This window comes from Schistocerca nitens, chromosome 4 (assembly GCF_023898315.1).
Source record: "Schistocerca nitens isolate TAMUIC-IGC-003100 chromosome 4, iqSchNite1.1, whole genome shotgun sequence".
NCBI lineage: Eukaryota > Metazoa > Arthropoda > Insecta > Orthoptera > Acrididae > Schistocerca > Schistocerca nitens.
Genome location: NC_064617.1, coordinates 411,264,589 through 411,281,037, shown reverse-complemented (window position 1 = coordinate 411,281,037; position 16,449 = coordinate 411,264,589). Strand labels below are relative to the sequence as shown.

At 42.5% G+C, this 16,449-nt stretch overlaps 1 protein-coding gene across 2 annotated transcripts in view; it reads right to left on the bottom strand.

Annotated features, from left to right (window-relative positions):
• Positions 1–16,449, bottom strand: part of LOC126251528 (POU domain, class 3, transcription factor 2) — a 706,060-nt gene that overhangs the window by 41,543 nt on the left and 648,068 nt on the right. For both annotated transcript variants that reach the window (XM_049952019.1, XM_049952021.1), the window contains exons 4-6: positions 7,646–7,817; positions 4,659–4,805; positions 1,525–1,692 (exon numbers count right to left, since the gene is read on the bottom strand). In XM_049952019.1, coding sequence (XP_049807976.1) covers positions 1,525–1,692; positions 4,659–4,805; positions 7,646–7,817 — 487 coding nt within the window. The remainder of the gene's footprint in view (positions 1–1,524; positions 1,693–4,658; positions 4,806–7,645; positions 7,818–16,449) is intronic.

Sequence of the window (16,449 nt, the reverse complement as noted above, 5' to 3'; positions counted from 1 at the left end):
CACACAAACATCTTTATAATGGAGATAAAAGTAAACATTCCTTCTCAGTGTTGAATCTCCAATAACTGTGAACAGGTCAATGCACCTAGTGTATATCGTTCTGGTGTCAGAATGTCTTAAAGGGTTATTTCCCACATAGACAGTGTGTACAGTGTCACTTTATGGGAAAGAAATTTGTCAACAATGGAAGTTGCCTGCCAATTTGATGTACACAACAGCAACGTCATTCAAACATTCACAAGAAAACACTTCAGATCTACTTTGTGGTGTTTGCATGTGGTTAATAGTAGCAGCTGATGGCTGCTGCCTACAAATTATAACTCATAGGTAACCTAAGAGCAATACCATAGAACTGTGCAACACATTCTGTATGCAACAATCTCCATACGATGAATTTGGCCACTAGACATCCAATAGGAACAAGATTAGAAATCTCCCAGTATGATTGTGCATTGAGATGGTGAACAAGGGAACACATGGAATGAAAACCATACCAGTGGCATCAGGTTCTCTTCATTGGTGACCAGGATTTCTCTGATCCCTGATGATCATCATAGAAGATGTGGTTTCCCTTGTTCAGGTGAGAGGTGCATCAGTCTCATTTTGAACCAGTGTCACATGCAGATGTTAGGTGCCCCTATTTGCTATCAAGAATAGTTTGAGGGCAATGTAGCACAGGGATATAATTCTCCTCCGTATTGTCCAGCCTTACAGTCAACATATCAGTGATGGGCTCATCTATCAAGAAGATTATGCACAACCACAATGTGCCTTCCTCCAGGAATAAATTTATTGGAGCTGTCTGCAGTGCCAACAGAGTTTGCTTGAGACTAGTTGCAACTTCCATGCATCATCCTAGGAACTCACATTGCATGACCTCAGGATGGTTGCTGTTGAAGAGTGGGATAGACTTGAGCAGTAACATCTTAACTGCCTCATGGACAGCATGTCAAGGAACATCCATGTCTATGACAGTTTATTAGGTGGGGCAACAGGGTATTGGTTCATATCCAACAGCACATTTTGATTTCATAGATATGTAAAGATTTGCACTTTTGGGCAGACTGTCTGTATTTGGGCTATTTTTTGGCAATAATAATGATGTATGACTCTATGGCCTGGAGTACATCTTTGACTTCCATGTTTTTAAACAGCAGCACCCAATGTTTCCTGGTGGTCACCCACTCATTGGTGACCAGGATTTCTCTGATCCCTGATGATCATCATAGAATATGTGGTCTCCCTTGTCCAGACAAGAGGTGGGTCAGTCTCATTTTGAACCAGTGTCACATACAGATGTTAGGTGCCCCTTTTTTCTATCAAGAATAGTTTGGGCCTGATTATGCTCAATTTGGATCATCGGTTGAGAACTGGTGTTTCCAATGTGGTAAGGTCATTGGCAAATTTTTTTGGTATTATAAGTTCCATTTTTTCATTTCTCCCCTTGGAGCCTACACATATTCGCATATCTCAGGTCATACAAAACATTTTTGAGCTGTTTATGTTTATATGAACTGCTTTTACCTTGTGATGTAGGTATGAGAAGTTGAGCTCCTTGTATTCCCTGGATAAGCTGCCCTGAAGCAAGTATGAACTGTGGCATGGCAGCTGGCTGTGGAGCTGCCAGCAACTGTGGCTGAGCAGGTGAGAGCAGTGGAGAGCTGCTTGCACAGGAAGTTGGTACTGCACCACCTGAAACAGTGTACATCAATCAAGAGGTCAAGGTACCACGTATTTTGTTTTTTAAGAGAGTCATTAGACATGAATTAAGGATCATCCAGCTGAGACTACAAATCTGTTCCCAGTAGAGCAGTTTTCATATCCTAAAAATCTTTCTGATAAAAGTGCAATTGCAGCATGCTTGTCACACTGACTGTATTAAGGATAAACCAATGAAAAATGAAAACGATGGACAAAAGCAGAAATCAGATTAGTGAGTTACTAAAGATGTGAAAAGGAATAACTTCCATGGTACTTTGGGAAACTTCAGTGGGTAAAAATACTAGAAGGAGATAGGGATTTGAATATATCCAACACATAATAGAGGACATAGAATGCAAGCATTACTCTGAGATGAAGAGGCTGGCATAAGAGAGGAAGTTGTGGTGGGCCACAGCAAACCAGTCAGAAGACTGATGAAACTGAAGTAGGCAGTGGCTGAAAAAGTGAAACAATCCCACTGGCAAGGGAGTAGTATTCCAAAAGAATGTCAGATTAAAGAGACATCGGAAGCAGACTGTCACGGCAGAACAAAGCTTCCTTGCATATGATCTGACAGTCAGCAGTGTATGAAATATTATTGCATATTATTCACTGAATGAGAATTTCATGACATCAGCTGCAATGGGTATAGATGTATTACCCAACTGTGAAGTATTAATGCATCTACAGCCATTGCAGCTGATGACATGAAATTCACATCCAAACCTGGTTTTCCTGTTTATATGTCACAACTGTGTAATATATCCATACCCATTGTCACTGATGTTATGAAATTTGCATTCAGTACATAATTTGGTATAATATTTGATACAGTCACTGCTCATCAAATCATATGTAAGTTTCAAAAGTCAAGATGAGACATATGATGATAAAAATGGTCTCAATTCCCTGTGGCATGTCATCCTACCTAAATGGGAATCAAGTTATGTTGCAAGCTTAAAGAAAGATGTACATAAGACTACGATATAAGGATGTGGACTATGACATAAGGAGTTTTTGGTCAGAATGAGAAGCACACAGTGGTAGCTGAAGCTGATAAGGCAACTGCTAATGATAAATAAGAAATACAGGTCCAAAGCCTGGTCTGACACAAATTTTCACCTGTCATAATTGGGTAAGACATCTACAACCATTGCAGCTGATGACATGAAATTCACATTCAGCAAATGATTTGGAATAATAAAGCTTTTTCATGAAAAGAGCAGAGCTGGAATCAAATACTGATACAAAATGAAAAGATAATTTCTTGAAACCATTAGTCTGCACACAGCACTGTGTGGAAATGAAAACTAGACTATAGGAAAACTACAGAAGAAGAAACTGAAAGTATTAGAAGGAGCTTAAAAGTTAAATGGAGAGGTTATATACAAAATAAGAAGGTACTAAAAAGAAGCATGAAGTAAGCTGGACTAAAAAAAAATATATATACACTCCTGGAAATGGAAAAAAGAACACATTGACACCGGTGTGTCAGACCCACCATACTTGCTCCGGACACTGCGAGAGGGCTGTACAAGCAATGATCACACGCACGGCACAGCAGACACGCCAGGAACTGCGGTGTTGGCTGTCGAATGGCGCTAGCTGCGCAGCATTTGTGCACCGCCGCCGTCAGTGTCAGCCAGTTTGCCGTGGCATACGGAGCTCCATCGCAGTCTTTAACACTGGTAGCATGCCGCGACAGCGTGGACGTGAACCGTATGTGCAGTTGACGGACTTTGAGCGAGGGCGTATAGTGGGCATGTGGGAGGCCGGGTGGACGTACCGCCGAATTGCTCAACACATGGGGCGTGAGGTCTCCACAGTACATCGATGTTGTCGCCAGTGGTCGGCGGAAGGTGCACGTGCCCGTCGACCTGGGACCGGACCGCAGCGACGCACAGATGCACGCCAAGACCGTAGGATCCTACGCAGTGCCGTAGGGGACCGCACCGCCACTTCCCAGCAAATTAGGGACACTGTTGCTCCTGGGGTATCGGCGAGGACCATTCGCAACCGTCTCCATGAAGCTGGGCTACGGTCCGGCACACCGTTACGCCGTCTACCGCTCACGCCCCAACATCGTGCAGCCCGCCTCCAGTGGTGTCACGACAGGCGTGAATGGAGGGACGAATGGAGACGTGTCGTCTTCAGCGATGAGAGTCACTTCTGCCTTGGTGCCAATGATGGTCGTATGCGTGTTTGGCGCCGTGCAGGTGAGCGCCACAATCAGGACTGCATACGACCAAGGCACACAGGGCCAACACCCGGCATCATGGTGTGGGGAGCGATCTCCTACACTGGCCGTACACCACTGGTGATCGTCGAGGGGACACTGAATAGTGCACGGTACATCCAAACCGTCATCAAACCCATCGTTCTACCATTCCTAGACCGGCAAGGGAACTTGCTGTTCCAACAGGACAATGCACGTCCGCATGTATCCCGTGCCACCCAACGTGCTCTAGAAGGTATAAGCCAACTACCCTGGCCAGCAAGATCTCCGGATCTGTCCCCCATTGAGCATGCTTGGGACTGGATGAAGCGTCGTCTCACGCGGTCTGCACGTCCAGCACGAACGCTCGTCCAACTGAGGCGCCAGGTGGAAATGGCATGGCAAGCCGTTCCACAGGACTACATCCAGCATCACTATGATCGTCTCCATGGGAGAATAGCAGCCTGCATTGCTGCGAAAGGTGGATATACACTGTACTAGTGCCGACATTGTGCATGCTCTGTTGCCTGTGTCTATGTGCCTGTGGTTCTGTCAGTGTGATCATGTGATGTATCTGACCCCAGGAATGTGTCAATAAAGTTTCCCCTTCCTGGGACAATGAATTCACGGTGTTCTTATTTCAATTTCCAGGAGTGTATATGCAGAAGAAAGAGTGTTTCATACAGCGTAAGGAAACTGCCAGCATACTTGCAAAACACAAACACACGAACAAAACACACACCTGCTCCACTGACACTGAGGTTGAGTGGCGCATTGAGCAGTGGAGAGCCAAGCCCAGCAATACCCTGTAGGCCAGCTGCCAGTGATGCCACCTGTGGCAATGACTGCTGTAGCGATGCGAGGTTCTGCAACGTCACCATACCTGCCACTGAAACACAACATGACCTGTCATCACTTCTGTGTCTTTTCTACAAACCATTATCAGCTCTTGACACTGTTAATTTTTTTCTCTTGTCCAGGCAAAGAATAATGCACCTCTTCAAGAAAATACCTGCTGAAAGTATGATTTTGATCAGTGGGAGCAAAGTGTGGGAAACGAAAGACAAGAAACAAATAAAGTGAGATGGATCTATGTCCACAACTCCATGTTTTCCATGCAAGAGACCATTTTATTCACATCTTGGAGTAGCATGTCCAGCTTATTTGAATAGATATCACGCTGTTATTATCTACAGAGGCCATACAAATTCCCTGTGGCTTGTGCTGTCATAACAAGTTAAGTCTGTAAGTGTGAGGCGGATTACTGATGACTGCCTTGTGGGACTAGTTTTTCTTTCACTAACCCACACAGATAAAGCATATCTGCCCTTTCTGCAGTACAGACTTTCTCTCCTGCTGCACTGCCTTCGGTTGTATGGAAGGCCATTAGCTGCTAAATTATGGTGCTCATATCCACTTCTGTGGTGCTCATATCCACTTCTGCATTACAGTGTACCTTGAAAACATCTTCACTGAGCACTGGATCAGATGAGGAATTCCAGTTGTGTGGCCCTTCTGGTCACCAGACATCAATCCTTTGAACTTTTACCTGTGGTGATACGTTTCATGTACTGAGATGTGCAGACATGGAACACTGCATTAATGCTGCCTTTAATTCAATTCAGATGCAGGCTGTTGCATTTCAATAAGTGAAGCGGCCCATATTGTGATATACACATACATGCTCAAAACTTCATGGAGGCCACTTTTGACACCTCTTGTGGGAGACATGGCAAGTCACTGACCACTGTAATATGCTGTGCAGGGTGCTTCATACTACAAATAATTCCCAATAGCATGGAAGCCACATTTTTCCTGACAGCCATTTACTAAAACTTATTTGTTCTTTACAAGTACACTGAAGAGCCACAGAAACTGATAAACCTGCATAATATCGCATGTAGCCCCCCCCCCCCCCCCCCCCCCCGCTCCCAAAAGCATCCAGAAGTGCCGCAGCACAACATGGCATGGACTCGACTAACGTCTGAACTAGTGCTGGAGGGAATTGACACCATGAACGCTGCAGGGCTGTCCATAAATCTGCAAGAGTACAAGGGGGTGGAGATCACTTCTGAACAGCACGTTGCAAGGCATCCCAGATATGCTCAATATGTTCATGTCTGGGGAGTTTGGTCACTGGCACAAGTGTTTAAACTCAGAAGAGTGTTCCTGGAGCCACTCTAGCAATTCTGGATGTGTGGGGTGTCATATTGTCCTGCTGGAATTGTCCAAGTCCATTGGAATGCACAATGGACATGAATGGATGCAGGTGACCAGACAGGATGTCACCCATAAGAGTCATATCTAGATGTATCAGGAGCCCCATATAACTCCAACTGCACACGCCCCACACCATTACAGAGCCTCCACTAGCTTGAACAGTCCCCTGCTGACATTCAGGGTCCATGAATTCATGAGGTTGTCTCCATACCCGTATACATCCATCCGCTCAATACAATTTGAAATGAGACTCGTCCAACCAGGCAACATGTTTCCAGTCATGTTAGTGTTGATGGGCTTAGGCGAGGCATAAAGCTTTGTGTCATGCAGTCATCAACGGTACACAAGTGGGCCTTTGGCTCCAAAAGCCCGTATCGATGATGTTTCATTGAATGGTTCACATGCTGATACTTGTTGATGGCCCAGTGTTGAAATATGCAGCAATTTGTGGAAAGGTTGCATTTCTGTCATGTTGAATGATTCTCTTCAGTCATCGTTGGTACCGTTCTTGCAGGATCTTCTTCCAGCCACAGTGATGTCGGAGATTTGATGTTTCACCAGATTCCTGATATACACTCATGAAGTGGTCATACAGGAAAATCCCCACTTCATCGCTACCTCAGAGATGCTGCGTCCCATCGCTTGGGTGCTGACTACAACATCAAATTCAAACTCACTTAAATCTTGATAACCTGCCATTGTAGCAGCAGTAACTGATCTTACAACTGCACCAGACACTTGTCGATTTATATTGGCGTTGGCAACCGCAGTACTGTATTCTGCATGTTTACATGTCTCTGAACTTGAATATGCATGCCTGTACCATGTTCTTTGGTGCTTCAGTGTGTATTCTAATGAATTTTTCCTGTAGTTAGTCTCAACCATTCAAAATTGTTGTTTATACTTTTGAATACATTATTATAAGTAGTTGCTAGTATCCAGAGTCTATGCTACATGCAGTACACACAGCAACTACATGGTATAGAGACTTGTAAGGTATATACAAGCAGATGAAGCCATTCTGTCTGCAGCGCTTTTAAAAACTGTTCAAAGTGCTTGGCAGAGGATCCACACAGTAGACACAATGACAAGATGATTCCAAAGATAATAACTGGCTAAGGTCCTGGATATCGCATTTTCAGCTGTCTTCCACAATGTAGTGAGGAGCATAATCTTACTGAAAAGTCCTATGTTGTCTAGGAAAGGAAATCATCACATAAAAAATAACGCACTCTCGAGGACTGCTTGATGATCAAAATGGTTATGAGTGCCGTCCATATGAATATCCCATGTCATGGCATGAAAAAAATTTCTAGAGTCTGCAGTCCACAAGACAGCAATAACTCTTTTATATTCTAGAAGCAATGGTTTCAACATATTTACTCTCCCATGTGTCAAGCTCAACATGGACGACTTCTTCTACCTTGTGAAGGTATACAGAAGTAAGAGGCTGGCAAAGGACGTGGTTACTTGATACGACAACGGCTGGCAGTTACAGTAGTGACTCACTGGTGCCGTTGAGGTGGGCGGCGCTGGCAGCGGCGACGGCGGCCGCTTTGGCGGCGGCGGAAGGCGAAGGATCTGGCGAAGGCGGCGCCGAGTGCGCCGGTCCGGGGCCCAGCGAGCCGGGCGTCGAACCGCGGCCGCCTGGCTCCGGAGACGCGCTACTCTCACACGTGTCCTGCACAACAGATACACCACATTCTCACTCCAAAGATACCTTCTCTGTTCAAAACGTGACATTTGCAGTTCGTGCGCTTTTGGAAACGACGCATAGACTCATTGGAGGTCAAGACCTGTTCAGACGAAAGTATAACATGTAAGGCAATATGATTTTAAAGTTACGATATAGTAGTGGAACTTGGATTCATTACCGTTGCAAAACAATGAGTACTTCTACTAGCAGAAACTTAGATTCATTTTGAATACCAGTTGGGAGGATCACGTAACGAACAACCTCATTCCAAAAAGAGTCCATGTTAACAGTACCAAAACCATTATCTTTGGCCACCATTTGAAAAATTCGCTTGCAAGTGATAACTGATCCCTCTCCGAGTAGGTTACAGAATACTGTGCTCAAGAATCTATGAAGACTCCGAAAGAAACATATGACATAACATTGATAATCAAGCAGTACAAAACAGTAGACATAAATAACGAAATATCTGTACCTGGCCACAAATTGTAAACCATATAATTTTTACATTTTTAAATGTCATTATTTTGAAAGTAAAACAAAGGAGCTCAACTAACTACAAAAACGATTTTTCTAAACTTTCGATTCTGTAAACTTTGTTATTACTTCTTTTTAATTTACTTGTTCAGCAATTTCATGCTCAAACACCAAAGCGCCCAAACGGTAGTCGAACGTAAAAAGTCTTTAAATAATTTTAATTTAGAGAAACTCCTTTCGGCCGGCCGAAGTGGCCGTGCGGTTAAAGGCGCTGCAGTCTGGAACCGCAAGACCGCTACGGTCGCAGGTTCGAATCCTGCCTCGGGCGTGGATGTTTGTGATGTCCTTAGGTTAGTTAGGTTTAACTAGTTCTAAGTTCTAGGGGACTAATGACCTCAGAAGTTGAGTCCCATAGTGCTCAGAGCCATTTGAACCATTTGAAACTCCTTTTACCACTTACTTCAGTTATTGGTGCTCGTAGCTAAATTTTCAAAGAACCAGTAATATATGGGACAAAATTCAACTTTGTTATGAAACACAGGCCGGCCGCGGTGGTCTAGCGGTTCTAGGCGCGCAGTCCGGAACCGCGCGACTGCTACGGTCGCAGGTTCGAATCCTGCCTCGGGCATGGATGTGTGTGATGTCCTTAGGTTAGTTAGGTTTAACTAGTTCTAAGTTGTAGGGGACTGATGACCACAGATGTTAAGTCCCATAGTGCTCGGAGCCATTTGAACCATTTCTTATGAAACACAGTATACTTTTTAGTCTTTCTTTTATGCTCAAAAGCGCGGATACTCCAGAAATTTCCTATGCTAGTTCTTCCCCACTTATGTTAACCGAATCACCACGAGCCAAAATACAATCTAAATGCTTACTGTGTTTTAGCTGCATTTCTTTGGCCATGGTATTTAAATCTTATACATTGTATAATAATTGCTATGATTGCTAAGCTGTTCAAATCTATCACCTAATGCTTTTAGTGCCCTATCGATTCTAAAATTTTTTTAAAAAAATTATTTTATTTTGTTCTTTCGGATTTTTGATGGGTTCCTCTCATGCTACGCATAAGAACTTCCTTTTTATTCTTACGGCGAATTCTTAAGCGATTTGCGAGCGGCTGTCGCTTGCTATCGCCTTACCGCGAGCCACATAACAGTTCAGTAGGTCACGCAACCGCGAGCGGAGAACCTGCAAACGGCTGCACAACGAGAGACGTCGTCATAATAATGAAAATTTAGGTAACCGACACGACGGAAATCTCTCTTATGATTACGACTTACATTTTACGTTTGCATACAGTAATATTTTTCTGTTACAGAATATTTAACCATTCACCATTTCTCACGCTTACAGCCAAACTGAGGCCCCTAAATTTTGGCGTCCCGCACAAATGTCCAGGTTGCGCGCCCCTAGAGCGGCCCTCGACTGTGAGCATGTTTGATGTGTACAGGCTTCACATAGGGCACCAAATTCAGTGACGCCAACGCTCACCATTCGGTGCAATCTGTCTCTAAGCAATTTCACGTCAAAAATCGAACTGTATAATAGTGTAAAATATATACATAAAAAACTGAGCGAAAAAGATGCCAAAGAATGCAGATGCGGAAACGCGTAACAACCAACGATGATGACGGTTGTAGGAGAATAGTTTCGACAGCAGGTTAGTCGATAATGACAAAGGTCAGTCATATAATGAGGATTATATTTATAATGAGGATTATATTTAGCCAAACGACGGCCATCTTCAGTGCCTACATGAACATGAATATCGTAAAATGTGGTGAAACAAATGGAGAGAACGTCTGAAATTCAGCGCGCTTTTGATCCAAAATGATCTTCATACATGCTTCTGTTTGCTGCATAAATGGCCGTGTAAGCAAAATACTAAAAAGTCGTCAATAAATGAAACGTTGCTTTTGTCATTGCATCGCTTAATCTAGAGAAATTAAACATCACTTCTCAGAACACGCTGACTATTGTGCTTCTGTCTCATTGCCTCATCTCGAAAATGATCAGGAAAGCTGGTGAATTTTTACTGCATAATACCATGCTGAATTGAATGACAAGAATTTCGTTAATTATGTCTGTAGCTGCTGAGGGATTAAGTTATTTACATACAACAAGTTTTCAGTTATATAACCATCGGCTATAACTTGGTTTAAGAATCATGAAAAAAGGTTGTATATGTGGAAGAGACCTGGAGTCACCGGAAGGTTTCAGACTGATTAGATAATGGTAAGACACAGATTTTGGGACCAGGTTTTAAATTGTAAGACATTTCCAGGGGCAGATGTGGACTCTGACAACAATTTATTGGTTATGAACTGCAGATTAAAACTGAAGAAACTTCAAAAACGCAGGATTTTAAAGAGATGGGACCTGGATAAACTGAAAGAACCCTAGGTTTTAGACTGTTTCAGAGGGAGCATGAGGTAACGACTGTCAAGAACAGGGGAAAGGAGTACAGTAGAAGGAGGATGGGTAGCTTTGAGAGATGAAATAGTGAAGGCAGCAGAGGATAAAGTAGGTGAAAAGACGAGGGCTAGTAGAAGTCCTTGGATAACACCAGAGATACTGAATTTAATCGGTGAAAGGAGAAAAATTAAAATGCAATAAATGAAGCAGGCGTACGATAGTACAAACGTCTAAAAAGTGAAATCGACAGGAAGTGCAAAATGGCTAAGCAGGAATGGCTAGAGAACAAATGTAAGGATGTAGAAGCATATATCACTAGGCGTAAGATAGAGGCTGCCTACAGGAAAACTAAAGAGATCTTTGGAGAAAAGAGGACCCCCTGTGTGAATATCAAGAGCTCAGTTGGGACGAGGAGGAGATTAGTGTTTAACGTCCCGTCGATAACGAGGTCATTACAGACGGAGCACAAGCTCGGATTAGGGAAGGAAATCGGCCGTGCCTTTTCAAAGGAACCATCCCGGCATTTGCCTGAAACGATTTGGGGAAAAAAAGGAAAACCTAAATGGGGATGGCCGGAGACGGGTTTGAACCGTCGTCGTCCCGAATGCGAATCCAGTGTGCTAACCACAGCGCCACCTCGCTCGGTGCTCAGTTGGGGAAAACCAGTCCTATAGAAGGAAGATGTATTTGAGGGCAATATGATGGAAATGGAAGAAAACTTAGACGAAGATGAGAAGGGAGATACGATACTGAGTGAAGAATTTGACAAAGCACTGAAAGACTTAAGTCGAAACAAGACCCCGGGATTAGGCAATTTCCGTTAGAGCTAGCCAAGACAAAACTCTTCCATCTGATGAGCAAGACGTATGAGACAGGCGAAACACCCTCAGACTTCAACAAGAACATAATAATTCCAATTCCAAAGAAAGCAGGTGCTGACAGGTGTGAAAATTACCGAACTATCAGTTTTATGAGTCACGGTTGCAAAATACTAACACAAATCCTTTACAGACGAATGGAAAAACTGATAGAAGCCGATCTGGGGGAAGATCAGCAGGGATTCTGGAGATATGTAGGAACACAAGAAGCAGTACTGGCGCTAGGGTAGATTAAGGAAAGGCAAACCTACGTTTACAGCGGTTGTGGACTAAGAGAAAGCTTTTGTCAGTGTTGACTGGAATACTCTCTTTCACATTCTAAAGGATGCGGGGATAAAATACAGGGAGCGAAAGGCTAATTAAAATTTATACAGAAATCAGATGGCAGTTATAAGAATCGAGGGTCGCGAAGGCAAGCAGTGGTTGAGATGGGAGTGAGACAGAGTTGTAGCCTATCCCCGATGCTATTCAATCTGTATATTGAGAGATCAGTAATGGAAACAAAAGAAAAATTTGGAATAGGAATTAAAGTCCAGGGAGAAGAAATAAAAACTTTGAGGTTTGCCGATGACATTGTAATTCTAACAGAGACGGCAAAGGAATTGGAAGGGCAGTTAAACGGAATGGACAGTGTCCTGAAAAGAGGATATAAAATGAACACCAACAAAAGAAAAACAGGGATAATGGAATGTAGTCGAATTAAATCAGGTGATGCTGAGGGAATTAGACTAGAAAATGAGACACCTAAAGTAGTAGATGAGCTTTGCTATTTGAAAAGCAAAATAACTAATGATTGTCGAAGTAGGGAGGATATAAAACGTAGCCTGACAATGGCAAGAAAAACGTTTCTGAAGAAGAGAATTTTGTTAATATCGAGTATAGATTTAAGTGTCAGGAAGTCTTTTCTGAAAGTATTTGTGTGGAATGTAGCCATGTGAGGAAGTGAAACATGAACGATAAACAATTTAGACAAGAAGGAAATAGGAGCTTTTGAAATGTGGTGCTACATAAGAATGCTGAAGATTAGAAGGATGGAGCACATAACTAATGAGGAGGTACTGAACGGATCTGGCGAGAAAAGTAATTTGTAGTACAACCATACTAGAAGAAGGGATCGGTTGGTAGGGAACATTCTGAGGCATGAAGGAGTCACCAATTTAATGCTGGAGGTGTGCGAGGAGGAGAGGGGGGGGGGGGGGTAAGGGGTAAAAACGGTAGATGGAGACCAAGTGATAAATACAGTGAGCAGATTCAGAAGGCTGTAGGTTGCAGTAGTTACTCGTAGATGAAGAGGTTTGCACAGGATAGAGTAGCATGAAGAGCTGCATCAAACTAGTTTTTCGACTGAAGGGCACAACAACAGTAACAACTATCGGAATTAGAACACAGAAATATCGACAATTCTTTTATTTACTTTCTTCAAAGAGTATAACTGTCAACACCTCTCGCTTTGCTATGAAAAAAAAAAAAAAACTATTCTCTTACTACTTTTCACTGCTCAGCTGTGTTTATTCTTTGAATTTTTTGAATTCATTTTCGACGCAAATACAGCTTAATCTTCAGGCATTGTAGTACTGTTAACGGTGTGTTATACCATGTTAAGTATATTCTGTTATTGTTCCTCAGCGACGTCTATTGTGGTAACTATCAGGCTGCCAAGTTCTTCTAAGATTCTGGGTCGTTTGAGTGATACAGTAAAACCGTTTCGATCCCCGAGGAAAAATATACACGGCAACTTCAATCAGGCTGACACCAGCTGAATTAGCTTACAGTTTGAAAATATAGATTTCTTTGAATGCAGAAAGACACGATAGTGCGAATCACCTAGCGCCTAGGTGTTATACTTTCTCGTTAGTAAATAAAATCAACATGAAAGAAAGTTGTTCCACTTTCTCGATAGTAAGTAAAATCAATATGAAAGAAAATCATTTAACTATATCTCTTTTCCTTTTTTTTTTTTTTTTTTTTTTTTGCATGAAATGGGATTATAACCTTCAAGCCATACGGAAATCAAATGAACGTTGTTTAACTCTTCGAAGTGAAATTAGATGTCAATTGTCAAGCAGTACGGTAACAAAACGAAAGAAATTTCCATCGAAGAATGTAGTTACAATCGATTCTTGTTAACTCGAAACACGGTAAATCGAATTTCTCGATAAATCTAACTAAACGTAGTGTCATTAACGAAAAGATAAACTGTAGAGTGGAAAGTAATAACGGCCTAAGTGCCAATTTTTGTTTCAGTTAGATCCGAAAAACCAAGCTAAGTCAGTTGCCAACAACCAGAAAAGCGGACAAAGTCCATATAAGACCCGAAAGATAGCATGAGCGGTAAGTGCCGGCCTACCGGCGAGGCTGAAGTGGGCTAAGTGCCACAAAGCTTTTTAATTGTTAGCAGCGAGTGACAGAGAGTTTGGTCAGATTGGAAAACGTAAGAGGCTGCAAGAATGTCAAGTACCTAAGGACCTTGCAAAACTTCTGGAGAATGCGACATTAGACAGTCCAATTGTGGTCATTATGCACCAGACTTTTTATTTTAATAACGCAGCCGATATGCATATTAACACAACGAAAATAAATGTTTCCAAATGTAGTTGGATTCAAGTGAAAAAAATTGCACCTTACGCAGTCAAGATGAGAACAATATTTAACGAACTTGAAGACCGCAGCACTGGAAGACTTTCGAGAAAGGGATTACCACATAGTAACGAACTTTGTTTTACCGCCACAACAATGTAAAAACAACTTGTGAGCTGAAAAGAAAAAGGATCTGCAATAGATGCTGCCGTGTTTGAAAGCAGTTAATAGAACATTTCTCGAAACGTTAATCAATTAAAATTACTTTGTACTCTATAAAATTAAAAGAAGGGTTAAAAATAATTTTATCACAGGTTAGTATATCTGTAAAACGTATCTGTAAAATGGTTATTATTAACAAAAATGATAAATGCTTGAGATTTCTTTCATTGGCACTTGCCGATACCTCTACGGCATTTAGCAAGTTCTGCGTTTTCCAGAATGAAATATTTATTTTCACTGATAAAGGGAAGGCGACATAAAAAATTTTGCAATAAATAAAAAATACTGTTGATGTTTCTTCATTAAAATATTTTTGTTAAAACAAAAAAGAAGAATAACTCTGAATCAGTCTTTTGGCACTCAGCCCGTTATTGATTTCCAGACTACAGCTGAAGATATGCTGTTTGTTTTGGTATATTCCATAAATCGAAGCGATTGCATTACGTACCACAACGAAGCACTGTAAATCTTAAGTTAGCGATCAAGCGTTAGTACAGTGAAGTACGACTTCGGTGACAGAAAACGCGCGGGATCATTGTTGTCTTTTTTAACTTTTTTACCGCATATCCTCATTTCGACTATTTCTTGATTTCAGTTTCATCAGTCACACTACCGTTAAATCGAAATCTCAATGATTTGAACGTTTTCTGTGATCCGTTGAACTTTGAATTAACGATAGTCGACTGTGTTTATACACTTCATTATCGCCAATCACGACCCTGCAAGTAGATCCAAGTGGGAAGCTGTCTGAAATGTCTAATGGACCATGTCCTGAAGAACCCCGAGACCATCTGTCACCATAACGCCGAACCAAGCACGGAGATTCAGAGGGATGACCAGTAGCCATGAATCAAGTGATAATCTGCAGCTCTCTGTTAGACATGGAGCGTACTTTATAGCTCGTACCGACTCCCATAAATAAAGACGCTGCTTGTAAACACCATTCTACGTACGGGTAATAAGTGAACGTCAGGAGAGCATCTCATTAGCACCTTCGTGCCAGCGGGAATTATGGTTAGACAGGAGAATGGGGGATCGATGGGCGCTGTTGTCATAATATCCGAGAAACAGAGGAGCGTCTCATTAGAGGGCTAGCCGGAGCAGGCAGCCTAATTCAAGATAAACAGAATAGTGTCAAAGCCATTGCAGGCGTCCATTATGGTCGGACGGAGGCCTTAAGCCGCGACGCTTTCCGACACCAGGCGTATATTTTACAACGTCGTTGTTTCGCCGGAGTGGAAGCGCTCCTACCCGGCGAAACGTCGAACGCAAAGGGAACAAAGTTCGTTTGCTTGTCCAGTTTCCAGACTTAGTTTTTCAGTCGTTTTCGCAACTCCTTTCAGATGTATGGCCGCAACACCTTTTAACAACGGTCTCCGCTCTTTCTGTCCAGCGCCAACTAACTAGTCTGACAAACTTCTATCCACGCCACAATTAACAGTGATACAATTGTCTCGATTCCTCACTTTTCCGACATATTTTGTCACTGCACACGCGGCAGGCCGCTGCACTGTGTACACTGCTATTCAGATGCTCTGGCACCAAGAACCGAACAAAGAGATAGACAGTTAGCTTCGCATATAACAGGATGTCACTACATCCGCCTCTTTGTTGTCTCTCCCGCTGGCAGCAGGTGTTCTTAAGCACTTTGCTAGCAGTTGTACACCGGAATTTACAGCAAAATAGGTGGAGATAAAACTACGTGTTTGTTCCCAGCTAAGCCGCAACACAACGGAGAGGGCTTTCATGACGTCGGAAATATCCCTTTCGAGCATCGTCATATTTGCAAAATAGATTCTCCACCCTTTTCCCTCCCTTTTCTGTCTCTCCCTTGATAAACAGACACATGTCTGTTAATAATTCATTTTTCTTGTAGTCTTTAAACAGCCCTCACACAAATCAACATCAGAGATATTCTAACAATTTAGCCAGTTTTCCTTTAAATTGTAACGTACAGAGAGAGTGTCCACAGAACTCACCATTAGAGGTGTACGCAAAATTTAGCCAGTTTTAACATCTGCAGAGAGGAAACCAGCATTTGAGATACT